This window comes from Triturus cristatus, chromosome 8, assembly GCF_964204655.1.
Source record: "Triturus cristatus chromosome 8, aTriCri1.1, whole genome shotgun sequence".
In the NCBI taxonomy this organism is placed as follows: domain Eukaryota; kingdom Metazoa; phylum Chordata; class Amphibia; order Caudata; family Salamandridae; genus Triturus; species Triturus cristatus.
The window spans coordinates 572,284,511-572,297,520 of record NC_140591.1 but is presented as its reverse complement, the minus strand read 5'-3'; the positions used below and the strand labels follow the sequence as shown (position 1 = coordinate 572,297,520).

Here is a 13,010-nt window from a genome sequence, read left to right as displayed (position 1 = left end):
CTTGTATCATATGCTAGGGTATAGGGTAGATTAACAATATCAATTTAGGACTTTGCCAATTTGAATTTGATTTAAGGAGTAGCAAATACACTTTTCTACTGGTTAACTGTGGTAAAATGCACAGAGTTCTAAAGCCGCCAAAAATACTAGTTCCAGCAAAAGACATAGCATTTGACATGACCATGCTGAAAAGATGAATTTCCTACACTCTGGATTTTCTTTGTGTGTTGTATTTTACATTTTCTTTGTTTTTTAGTAATTGTTTTTGTGTTTTACAGTTTTAAACTATTGTTGTTTTTACCTTTTTTCTTCTTAATTTTTTTATTTTCTTTTTTGAACATATTTTTATATGGTTTCTTTTTTCCTCCAGTCTTTATGTTCTTTATTAATGTGATCTTCCATAGCCTTACAAAATATTCCTTTGTTTGTTTCTCCAGAGGCTACATGGTTTAGGCAGTGCATGCAATATTTGTTAAATGCAGCATCTTGTCATGAATTTCTCTTGGTAGTAGTGTAAAACGTACTCTGGCCCCGTCTGTTTTTTTCTGCCACTCCTTTCTAACAAAGTGCCATCTATGCTGTTGGGATGCATAGTCTTCAGGTGCTTCCACATCCCACTCTTTCCCATTGAGTATCGATCAGCTTTATCCCTATGGAGCACATGGTTGCCCAAATTACACATAACCTCCTATACAGTTATTTCTTTCTCCTGCTGGAAGTCAGGAAAGCTGCCACACCACTGATTCTTTCTCAGACATCCATTGTTGTGCTGCTGCAGACGTCAATGGAATGACAATCATGTCAATGTATTCCGATGTTACACCTGTGTTAGGCCCAGTAAATGGCGTGTGTGGTGTTTCTTAGTGTGCAGATCCCTCTAAGGCCATGCTGGAGTGTGATTATATGTACACCAAACTGCCACTCTAAAACATCGTTCTGGTTATGCTGATGAAGAAGTTTGTTTGAGGCTGTACCTAAAGGCATGTGGAAATATGTTTTTATCTGGGTTCTCTCAGTGGCGAATTAGATGCTTGCTTTAACTATTTTTGTAATGTCCCGTAGATACCGAGGTACTCCTGCAGGCCCCATAGAGCCAATGCCAGAGTGCTGTGTAACTCCTGCAGGCCCTTTACTTCCTTTTCAGGGTTTTGTGGGAGAACCATCTGGCCAAAACTTTTAAAAAGTTGTGTTTACTATGAAGATGTTGCGGTTCTTTGCGTCTTTCAAAGACACCCAAAAAGGCTAGGGCTTTTGGATAGGGGATTACTAATAAATTGTGTTGAGAAGGCAGTTGAGAGCTTATTGGAGCCTGTGCAGAGGCAAAAGTGGAAGAAGCATTGTCCTTATGATCAGGCAGCATGTTCCAAGCCCCTGCATCACTACAGCTGCCAATCAAAGTGGAATTCCACAAGCTTTTTGAAGATCAGTGTGAGAAGTTGGCCTGGCATATGCTGGTCACTAGTTATAGTGGCCACCTTGCACCAGTCCAATTCGACTCTTACGGTAGATAGGTTTAAGACAACCTTTTAAAGAAAGCTATCCTAGTGGTAGCTGTGCAGAGCAGCCTTCAGGCTAAGTCTCCGAGGAATGTAAAGCAGCTTGTTTTACCTTATAATCTCTTGAATTACCAAATGAAAGGACACCACACAGGTATATATATCAAATATATATGTATTTATTTCTAGACACACTTTACTAATCTCTTTATGAGATTAGAAGTCAGGAACACATCCAAGTATCAACGTTTCACAATAAGTTAAGCACAAATATGTCTGGGGCCCTAGGGGCGTACCAGACCATATACTAAAAATGAGGGTTAGGAAATTCGACTTGCAAAATGACAAGGCCTAGGGCCTGTAGAATCGCTGGGCCTTCACCATTGCAGAGAAAGCAGGTAAGTAATCGACCCACGGGAGACGCATGCAGTGTGTGAACACAGCGGCAGGTTCCCATTGATTATAATGGAGCAAGTCGCAGTTGGATTTTTAAAGTTTTAGGGTACTTCGAGGAAGTCTACAAGCAAGCCACTTACAAGGTAAGTAATTCGAGGGCCAACACACACTAGGGCACTGGAGTGCACGAGTTACCTCACCCAGGGAAACCGGGTGCATAGGTGTCTTTTGGTGTCAGGTCGCGTCGCTGTTTTCTATGGAGACCAAAGAAGGCTTGCTGCTTGCGTCGACTGAAGAAGTGTCCGGTGGAATCCAAGGGTGGATTCGAGATGCAGATGACCTGAAAATTGAAGGGACAGTGTTCAAAGTCACTTGCCCGTGACCGGTGGCCAGGAAGATGGCTGACCACGGATGTTGGGTGATTTCAGGTCATCGGTGGTGTTTTGACTCTTCGCTCACGAGGTCCAGGAGAGATCGACAATGACCAGAAGCTGGACTTGGAGTGTCCCACAACGTCTGCAACTGACTGAGGTGTTGACAACTGGATTGGAGCCAACAAGCCTTGGCAACAGCAAGTATTGTGGAAATTGAAGAAGGTCAGCGTTGTAGACCAGCAAGGTCTGAGGGACTCACCCAGCAAGGGTGAGTGAGGGCAGGCCTGGAGCAACCAGGGGAGCCCTTTTAGTCAATAAGAAAGTCTTTGGGGGACCCACACGCCAACGGGCAAGGGATCGCAATGACACCTCTTGAGAAAATGCTTCACAGGAGCCCACGGTCACTCGGGATGGGGTAGGCCTCTGATTTTCGCTGCTATACCTGCTGGAGGCTTGGCCCACAAATGGTCCAATGCACAAGTTCATAGAACATTGTGAAGGTGTTGCACTCAACAATAGTGCATGGTAACCGGGTATTGCTGTTCCTCATCACTCGTGGGGTCCACTAGCCTCAGCTCTGCTGGGGACTCACAATGGCCGACGAGAAGTCAGGAAAACCTTTTCTGGGGCTGCAGGGACTTTGAACTCCGGCGGGAGTGGGAAAGTTTGCGACCATTGATTAAGGTTTTTGGTGCCTGCCGAGCAGGGGAGTCACTCCTTGACTCCAAGGGAGATTCTTCTGTCTTCCAAAGGTAGTGGAACATCGAAGGGCCAGGATTCTCTTTGTAGAGCATCATCCAGTGTTATCTGTTTTGCAATGGCAAAGTTTGCTATCTTATACTGAAGATAGGGGAGGGACTAGCTCTATGACCACTCCTCTAGGAGGGTCAGGGTAGGGGGTGGTTACACCCACTTCCCTTGGTCCAGTTTCGCACCAGAGCAGGGACAGGTAGCCCCTGAACCGGTTTGAGCTGGCATATGCACAGATGAGGCTACTGCTCCCCCAGTGCAGAACTTCAAAGCACTCTAGAAGTGCACCCACCCAGCTCCAATACACTAAATCCTGTCTGGAAGGTGGTGACACCTCCCTGTGACAGGAGGCCTTTTGTTGGGCTTCCTCCACTGTGAGTTTCAGTCAGGAGCAGGAGGGCAGCCCAGTGTCTGTGCTGGTGGCATCCATTTTGTGATGCCAGGGCTCTTTCAGATTTCTGTCGTTTTACTACAGTGGGTACATGTCGTACCCTCTAGAAGGGTGGGATCATACTCCCACACCAGTTACTGGTGTGGGGGTATGCTTCCAAGTTGTTTGACACCAAACACAACAAGTTTTGATGCAGTCATTCCAAAGTTAGCATTTACCGTTGGGATATAATGCACTTAAGAGTATATGGTTTAACCGCATCCACAAACAGCCATAGAGAATAGACTCTGCCATCTGTAGAGGGGCCCTGCTCATGCAGAGGCACCCCCTCACATTGTAAACCAAGCACCCTGCCCTCAGGATTGATAGGGCCTGCCATAGGGGTGGCTGATAGGTTTATATGTGTGTGTATGGTGAGATATAGAAACCTATACCTCTGTGAGGAGTGCTAACACTACCTCACCCAGGCTGCAGTAGCAGGCCTGTGGTGTCAGATTTAGTCTGCTTCCCAGGGGTGGCATAATACATGCTTCAGCCCCTGGTAGGCCTGTGAAGTACTTATGCCCTTGGTACCTAAGGTACCATATACTAGGGGCTCATAAGGTACCACAGTATCCAATCACGAGTGTATCTAATATGCACATCAGTCATTTTTAGGGAGTAAGCTGATAGGCTGCGGTCCTGGATAGCAGGATCCCAGTCAGACTTGTCAAAAACCATTCAAACACCAGGAAAAAAGTGGGGGCAACCATGCAGTCAGATTCCACCTTCCTACAAACAGTGTTTGAATAGCATCAGCAGTATTGCAGAATGCCGCTTTGTGAAGAGATGTCAAACATGGGCTCTTTTCAACTTCCCAAATGGACGATCATGATTTGCAGGATGAGGACATGGCCAAACCAAATACAAGACATTTATATGACTGTAATCAATCTACTTGATGTTATCAGATGATCTCAATCAAAGATACACTAAGGGCTTTCTCTTGTAATGTTATCTCATGTTGTATTCTATATAATGATGCAATTCTCAGTAATGGATATGTTACAATGCTTTTTCTACCTTATCTCTCATCACATTCTTTGTCACCTTATTTTCATTTCTGACCCTGATTTTACTCTTTGAGTAGTAACTTGTGCGAAATCCTTCTCCTGAATGTCTGCGTGTCTCTTTATACTCTATGCCCTATCAAGAGAAGCTGTGTGCTTACCATTCTCATCATTTCAATTTATCTTCTTCTTCCATCAAGCTTAACAGATTTCTCATGGGTTTATTTCCCCTTGTCCTCAGTCCTAATGAGAAATCTTTACTGCATCCTGTGCAGTGGGACACTGTGGATTCTTAGAGTAGTTGCCCTTTCTGAAGGTAATCAAAAAGGGGACTCAACAGACCATTAAATTGTTTAGTACTTTACAGTAGTCTCCATTGGAAAGAAACTCCCTTAACAAAAATATTTAGCTTTTAAGGACTTTTCACTAAAAATGATACCATGATTTTGATCAACGATGATGCATATGTAAATCAAAGTTCGCACAGATCTTTTTGAATGTTTAGGATAAATTTGTAGTAACTCTGCTGGTTCGAGTTTCATATAGTTTATGTCTGACATCCTAATTTGAACAATAGGTAGGGTTTAGTCTGGATGAGAAATAAAATTAGGAGACAATAATTACTATGACGCTGTGTATAGCCAGTGGTGTTAGTAGTATAAGTTCCCTGATGACTCAAGGATAACTCCAAGGTGTTCTAAGTAAAGATTCAAATGTTTCAGGGCCAGAATGGAACCTGGTGGTTTCCTTGTGGCAAGGTAATAGATCTGGTTAAGAAGTTTCTTTACAGCTGTTGAGATTACTTAATCAGATAAGATCTAAATAAATTAAGAACATACATATCAACACCTGTGTGCTCTTTGAGGAGATTGATCAATATGGAATGATTTACCATGTCAAAGGCAGCTAATAAATCAAAAAGAAAAATCCATTAAAATGTCAGTTGTCAAACATGTGAACTGCGTCATCAACAACCTGGAATTATGCAGTATACATACTAAAACACAGTCTCAGACTTGCTTTATCAAATGGTAATTGTCATAGAAATGCTGTTCACAGTGCAAGACTACACAGCAGTCCTTTGTAAGGAAGGAAAGTCCTCAGACAGGCTAGAAGTTGAGTCCTCAACCATACTCTGGTTCCTTGTTGTCCAATGTTGCCTGGAACCAGAGTCCATAACCATTTTGTGGTTCCACCCTTCTATGCTGCCTGGTGTGAGATCGCAGCATCTGCAAAGGGTATGAGCAGCTATTTGAGAGATTTGGCCAATTTCCATACAATCCAGAAAGGAAACTCTGCTTCAAGGGTGAATTCACTTGATTGGTCCAATAGTACAAGAGCTAATAACACAGATCTTTTGCTATGTGTACTAAAATTTGATCTGAGAAGTGGCTAGATTGCTTCATCCTAACAAAAGCCAACAATAAAAACTCTGATAAAGTTGCTTTGTTTGAAGATGTCATTCACTGTGTGTTCTCTTTAAGAGCTGGCAACTCACTAGGAAAGCCATTCATGCATTCATTTTAAATGTTATTAGAGGTGCGGACATCTTGATTGTGCACGATAAGGGAGATAGGTCGAAGGTTATTCACAGCATCATTGCCATAGTGTCAATATTAACATTTTTAGTGTCAGAATGTATCAGATCTTATGCCTTGGCACTGCACAATATCTGCATTTTTTCCCTTCTACCCCTCTTCCTTAATGTCTTTGTTAACAAGCATGAAGCAGTGGCATAAATCCAGCAAGATTATTTAAAAATATGGACTATAGAAATGACCGATCCCACAATTTGTAAATAGTTTTAGAACAATATTCTTCACTTTTGTAAATCTCTTTTTTCAGATAGGACCCAAAGTCTCCTGTTTTCAATTATTAGGATGCTCATATGTTGAGGCTAAAGTGTCTGAATGCAAATAAAAAATCTGTCAACGTTACAAGTAGCTTCGCAACATGGCTGAAGGGGGAAACATTTTGGTGCATGCTCATTGTCCCCAAGTGATCACATAGTGAGAAAAACAGTAAACATGACTAGTGGTGTATATACTTACAAAGAAAAGGACTGTGGTTCAGAAATGGGTCCTGGGTACAAAGTAATGAGTCCAATAAAAATGAGAGCAAAACTAATCTGTTTGTAAGAGTGTTGAGAAACCTTTCACCTATTGTCAGCTGTAAGTTCATCATGAGAACATAAGAACAGTGAAAGGGAACCTGAATAAGTGTGCCTTTGTTCTGGTAAGAATAATGGGGCAAAGTAGGCAAATGCTCAAAACACAATGCTTATTCATTAGACGTTACCAGAATAAATGAATAAATGTCAGTGATTGAAGACAGTCTTTTCTTGGCAGCATGGCCATCACTTATCAGGGCTACACATTTAATACACCCAAAGGTTCTTTACCCAAATAGTAGATCAGATTTTCTTGCCTCATACTGATTTGTGACCTAATGCTTGATTGCTACATTTCTGTTGTTACATAATTCATCTTATATCTGACTTACTTCTTAGCATATACAATTTTATTTCATTATTATCACTTACAATTCCTTTCTTGCTGATGTTTTGGAATAGGTATGCTAATTTAAGGAATTCCCCAGCACTTCTTTGCGCAAAGACTATACATTGGATTTGAGTTGTGTGGTAATACAATGACATGAGATAATGAGTTTCATTAGATATAGTTCCTTCAAATATCTTTCAACAGTAACTGTTTTTTTATGAGTGGAGTGCTAATAAGTAGGATTTTATTTTTATTTGCAAAGTTTTATATAGCGCTAGCTAGACCCGTAGGTATCAGAGCACTTTACATGAGGATCAGCAAGTTAAAGATTACATAATTACTTCAGTTACAGATTCAAAGTATAGACATCAGAGAAAGATAGAGGGAAGGAAACATAACGGGGAGGCGAGGAAAAACAATGTCAGATGACCGGCTGGGTAGGTGACGGCCGAGGGGGTGAACCAGGGCCAAACTCCTCTATAGCTGCAATAGGACAGCACCACCGGGCAAGGATGAACCTATAGAAAAGGTTGTGGTTTAATAGTGGATAAAGGCTGGACTTGATTTGAGGCATTACGTTCCTCTGGCATTGCTGTGACCTTCATATTCAAAACCAGCACAGAAGAGATTTGAGTTAATTTTCGAGTAGCTGATGAGTGGTCTTATCTCTGATGTGACAGAAAATCTTATGCTGTTTCTTTAAACTTTATTAAAATTAATGAGAGAGTAGTTGAATGTTTTTAAAATATATACTTAACTTATTTTAATCCAGTGTGACATGTTTTACCTTTTTCTAGGTATGATCCAAAAACAGACACTTGGACAATGGTGGCACCATTAAGTATGCCACGTGATGCTGTTGGTGTTTGTCTTCTCGGGGACAGATTATATGCTGTTGGAGGATACGATGGACAAACATACCTTAACACAATGGAGTCATATGACCCACAAATAAATGAGTGGACAACGGTAAATTACTGTGTATTATTTTATGCTTTCCTTAATCTCTTTCAAGGAATCATATGCATTAGAAGTTAGTGTACTTGTATGCTGCTTTAGTAAACTATTATAAACATTAATAGGATCTGATGAACTGCCTGTCAAAGCATCTGAATATATGTTAAGAACAATAGAAAAATAAAGGAAATTGAGAGAACATGTTTATTGCTAACAATGTCAGCAAAAACCAAATTGGTGCAGAACGTAAAATACGCACAAAACCTCTCAATGTAATATATAAATAAATACACATTTTAATGCACTACAGTTCAATTTCCCAATTCTTTCTCTGTGCATCTTGGAGGCAGAGAGGATCACATGAGGTCACCTGTAACAAATTGTCTACAGTTAGTGAAACACATCACGGTTTTGGTCTCTATGAATAAGTGAGACCTCCTCAGGATAATGCTTAGAAGATAACTGAAAAAACCCAATGAATATGATTTATTTACCTGTGTGATAACTTGTAAAAAAGATAAATGGATGTTATGGTCTCTTTTAGAGAAGGAAGGAAAGTAACAAAGGGCTCTTTGTCATGTGTATCGGAGATGTGCCCATGACGGGTTTTGATTAAATCAATTCAGAAACCCATTATTTATTACAAACACATTGACTTTTTTCCTTGTATTGCTATAAAAACCTCAATACATTACAAACAGAAAGACACATCACCCAAATATGTTTATGAACATACAGGCACCATAATGACATAAATCCAATGTGGGGAACCTGATATATGAGTTTTTAAAGGATAAACATTTGCTAGTGCTTAAAAACCAATAGAGCCAATTTGGGACTTCTGGTCATGCTTGACACTAAGTGGGGGGCATCAGTCAAAATTTTCTGGAGGAGTTTTCTCTCGACTTCAAGCAGTCCACTCCAGCAGGTTGATTTTGATTAGGGGTACTGGTGAACACCACTCCACTGGTAGAGTTCGCGAAGTTTTGGCACTCCGCACTCCACTTGGAATTTGGCAAAATAACTTTGCCAGCTGGCTCAGAAGTCGCTACGGACGGCGAAACTTTTCTGCAGCGGATACATTACCCCCCAAGGGCCTTATCATGGTTCCCTAATGTGTGGACATATTGTGTCTGGACAACAGAGATGTTCACGATCACACACTTATAAATGAATACTGTATAGTGTGTGGGGACTTTTGACTTGTTCTCCATCCAATTCTGACTCAGGACATATGAAATCACAATACAATAAGGAGGGGTATTTCTGCAATCAGTTCAAACCTTGGAACTTGAACCTGGGACTCCATAAGTATCCAGGATATCGGAATCTATAGGGGACTAGGCATACGGAAACCCCCCTCGTTTTGCGAGCTCCACAATAGAGGCCTTGAGGAAGTCACAGTGGTGACGAAACGCGCGTTGGCTGTTTTTGATGCTTCATAAGTCAAGAACTGGACTCCCAAGAATTTCAAAACATTACTTACTATTATGAAAACTTTCTGACATGAGATGCAATGTCCTTGACATATGTTTTTGAACATTTCTTCAATTAATAAATCAGTGTCTGAATGATACATATGTGCATTCCTGGATATTCTCTGTGTCAGGGGCCATTTTCTCACATCATTTCATCTTTCTGCCTTAAGAGATTTATATTTAGAACTGTTTACATATACAACCAGAGTGCCGGGGTTTCTGTGTCACTACTTACATTCACTCTGTATAATGTTTGTTTATTGTGCAAAACACCTCTCCTTTAATAAATATCAAATCCGGTAGTCCCAACTGTACCTCTTCCGTTACAGTGCCTTAAAAGTATGGAAAAAATGTATTGTTTCTAAATTAAGGTTTATAGAGGTTAGGAAAATATAGTCACTGCAATACTACATTATCGTGGATCCTATGGTTCACATGGGGATCAATATAGGTATAATCTTAGAGAATGCTTGCCCCGTGCATATAACTCACAAGAGGATACCGGTAGGTAAGCCTTCCAGCTGCTTTAATATCTGTCTTCTACAGGTTGCAGTTACTTACTTGCATGTCTGTCTTAGTACGCAGAAGATTCTTCCTTACGGCAAATCGAGTACGCTCTCCCTCACGATACGCACCTTTACTTATGCGTTAATGTTTGTGTCTGCGCAACGTCCTATAGCACGTGATTGATGCGCTCGATTATTACTTGGTGACGTTGCTTGCAGACTACTAAACATAGAGGATGGACTCACTAAATAGCCTCCATATTGAAGTGGTGTTTTGCATTCTATAAAGAACATGATATTTAATCAATAGATTAACTTCCAGTATTGCCTAGTGATCAATAAGTTCAAAGAAGAGCCGTGAAGTTTATAATACCTAGACAATTATGCAAAGCGTTTCTAAGTATCGTCATTTTTGTTTTGCTACTTTTTATAGGGTAAACACACCCTGTATGATGATCATGTCTAATTGTGTGGCTCTATACGTGCCTTCTGCATTATGGTACATACCAAATGTAAGGTGAGCCACAACCGGATTAATAGGCAAGTCAAGTGCTATTTTTATGTATTACCGGCTATTGTAGGTCAAGTTTAAGAATTTAGCCTCATGACTTGTTCCCACAGAATTTCTTGATTTAATCCTTTCTTGAAATCCAATATCCAATATACTTCGCATTTCTTTCTTATAACTTCGCTGCTCTTGCCCTGTTTAGGTAGTATTTTCTCAATTATGAACCACTGAATGTCTTCTTCTGTGTGGTTCATTGAGATATAGTGTTCTACTATGGGATGCTCAGTTAATCTTATAGCAAGTGTACCTGCTGTCTTGCCCACATACCCTAACCCGCAGGGGCAGATTAAGAGGTATACTATGTCCTTTGTTTTACAGTTTGTCATGTTTGTTGCCTGAATAGTCTGTCCATTTAATTGTACCTGATCTGTCTCCAGTGCTAATGGACAGACCTTACAGGTGCCACATCTAAAATTCCCTATAGGTCGGTGTGAGCCCCACAATACTTCTCTGTATTGGCATTTGTGGTTGGGGCATACGTGATCTCACCACAAGGTCTTTCAGATTTCTATTTTAGGCGAACAATGGTTTGGGTATTTTATTATCCTGTTGTTCCCTGTTGATGTGCAAAATATACCAGTTGGAAGAAATCATTTACCTGATTTGTTCATTCAGCATGGAATGCCGTGTGACAAATACTAGTTCAGAGTTCTTCTTCTTATTGGTGTTTGTTAGCAAATGCTGTCTGTCTGTCACAAAATCTTGTCCTCTTGTATGAATCTCTCACTAGCTTACGAGGGTATCCACGTGCCATTAATTTATCTTTTATAACTAGGGCTTTGATGTCAAAGTCCTGAATACTGGTACCGTTTCTGTGCAGACGAGGAACTGGCAACGTATGTTAGAACTCTGTGTCCGAAGAGCCAGCACTAAGGATCACTGGAGTGGAGGGAGCAATTCTTAGGGGCGGGAGGGGCTGCCTAGTGAGTTGGGTTCTCACTTGGGCCTGTTGCTCACTCTACTGTCCCCACGGTCTGGGACTCAGTGAGGTTGCTGCCTGTAATGTAAGACAGGTGCCAGGGCTCCTCGCAAGTCACTGCCCTGCAAGTAGTGACAGAGCTGCCAGGCAACGAGTATACAACGTCAACAGGAACATGGACACTGATCAGGCTTGGGAGCACAGTGGGGGAGGCACACCGAGCTGTAGCAGAGATCACTCCAAGGGCGGCAGCCAGCAGGATGAGCTCTGGCGGCGGACACCTCCTGAGTCCTTCTGGCTGTGATAGAACTCCGGAGTCTAGAGAGGCGGAGTTGATGCTGGTGTGGCAGGAGAGTTTGCCTTCCAGCGGCTCACAAGCCTCCCGCAGCTGGAGGTGTTGTAGAGACAGAAGGAGATGGCTGCCTGGAGCTGGTGAGTGACTGTGTGGATGTAGAGAACTGACAAGATGGAGGCTGAGAAAATCAGGGGGTTTACCTTCCCTTTTAACTTGAAATGAAGGGGACGAAACTTCAAAGGTGCGAAATCCAAATTGTGGGTGTTGGCATATATTTTGTGACAGAATGGAGGGGATACCAGTGACTGGTATGTACATAAGAGGTGAAAGTGACACATCGAGTGCTGTATGGGGCTGTGGTAAAGTGTTTTATGTAGCGCCTGTGAAGAACGGGTATCAGACTGTGCCAGACTGAATGACAATATACATGCACTCACAGACTGGGTGTGATGCTGGGTTGGAGGGGCAATGGGTAGACCTACACCTGAGAGTTGTGCACCATAGGATAGCTGTTTTTGCTCAGTGGTGTGGCTGTGACAGATTAGAATCTGCACTTAGGGTTATAACATATTTTTAGTTGCACACAGAGAGTGTTGTAGATGGTGCGGTTGTGGTATGATGCAGGTGGGTACTGTTAACCTGCAGCTTGCAGGGAGTCCACCGCTTAGTCCTTCTTAAAGAAAGGCAACGTCCTTATGGCTGTAGTAGCAGATTGTACAGCAGGTGCAGTCCTTCAGAGTGCAGTCCTTTGGGTGCAGAACCAGATTCCAGCAAGACAGTGCTTCTTTCCCTTGTAGTTTTAGGCAACAGATCTGAGGAGCTGTGCAGCTTTTCCATATTTAGTCATAGTTTCTGTGTGTCACGCAGGGGGGCACTGCTGTCCAATGGGATGCCGGGCCACCCAGGTATATGATCATTTCCTCCAAAGTGTGGCATATTCTTCTCCCAGAAAGCATTATCCTCCTAAAATCCAAAGTAGAGAAAGTCTCTCCTTTGGGATTAGATCTGACTAAGCCAACCCACATGTTTGGCTAAGATTCTCTAACACAACCCTAAGACCCCCCTGACTAATCTAATTACTGCGGCTCCTGTGTGACTGCAGGTTCAAGATGTGGGGCTCAGCCTGTGCTGGTCCCAAACTGTCATTCTTTCTTTGAAGACCTGTTTGGCTCCGCCACCCTCTTCCTGCCTTTTGGCTTCTGCAGCTAAAGTTCTCCACCCACAGGAAATCCCTTGTCTAATTTGACAGTAGACTTCACACCTCATCAAGCAGCTCTGGCTCAGCCTGGGAAAGGCTGGCCAATCAGGAATGAGCAGCTAAAAATCGGGA

General features: G+C 42.0%; 1 protein-coding gene across 1 annotated transcript in view; it reads left to right on the top strand.

Annotated features, from left to right (window-relative positions):
- LOC146802433 (kelch-like protein 1) overlaps positions 1-13,010 on the top strand; it is a 771,680-nt gene that overhangs the window by 696,894 nt on the left and 61,776 nt on the right. Inside the window, exon 10 of the mRNA XM_085623756.1 lies at positions 7,755-7,926. Within this exon, the coding sequence (XP_085479882.1) occupies positions 7,755-7,926 (172 nt within the window). The remainder of the gene's footprint in view (positions 1-7,754; positions 7,927-13,010) is intronic.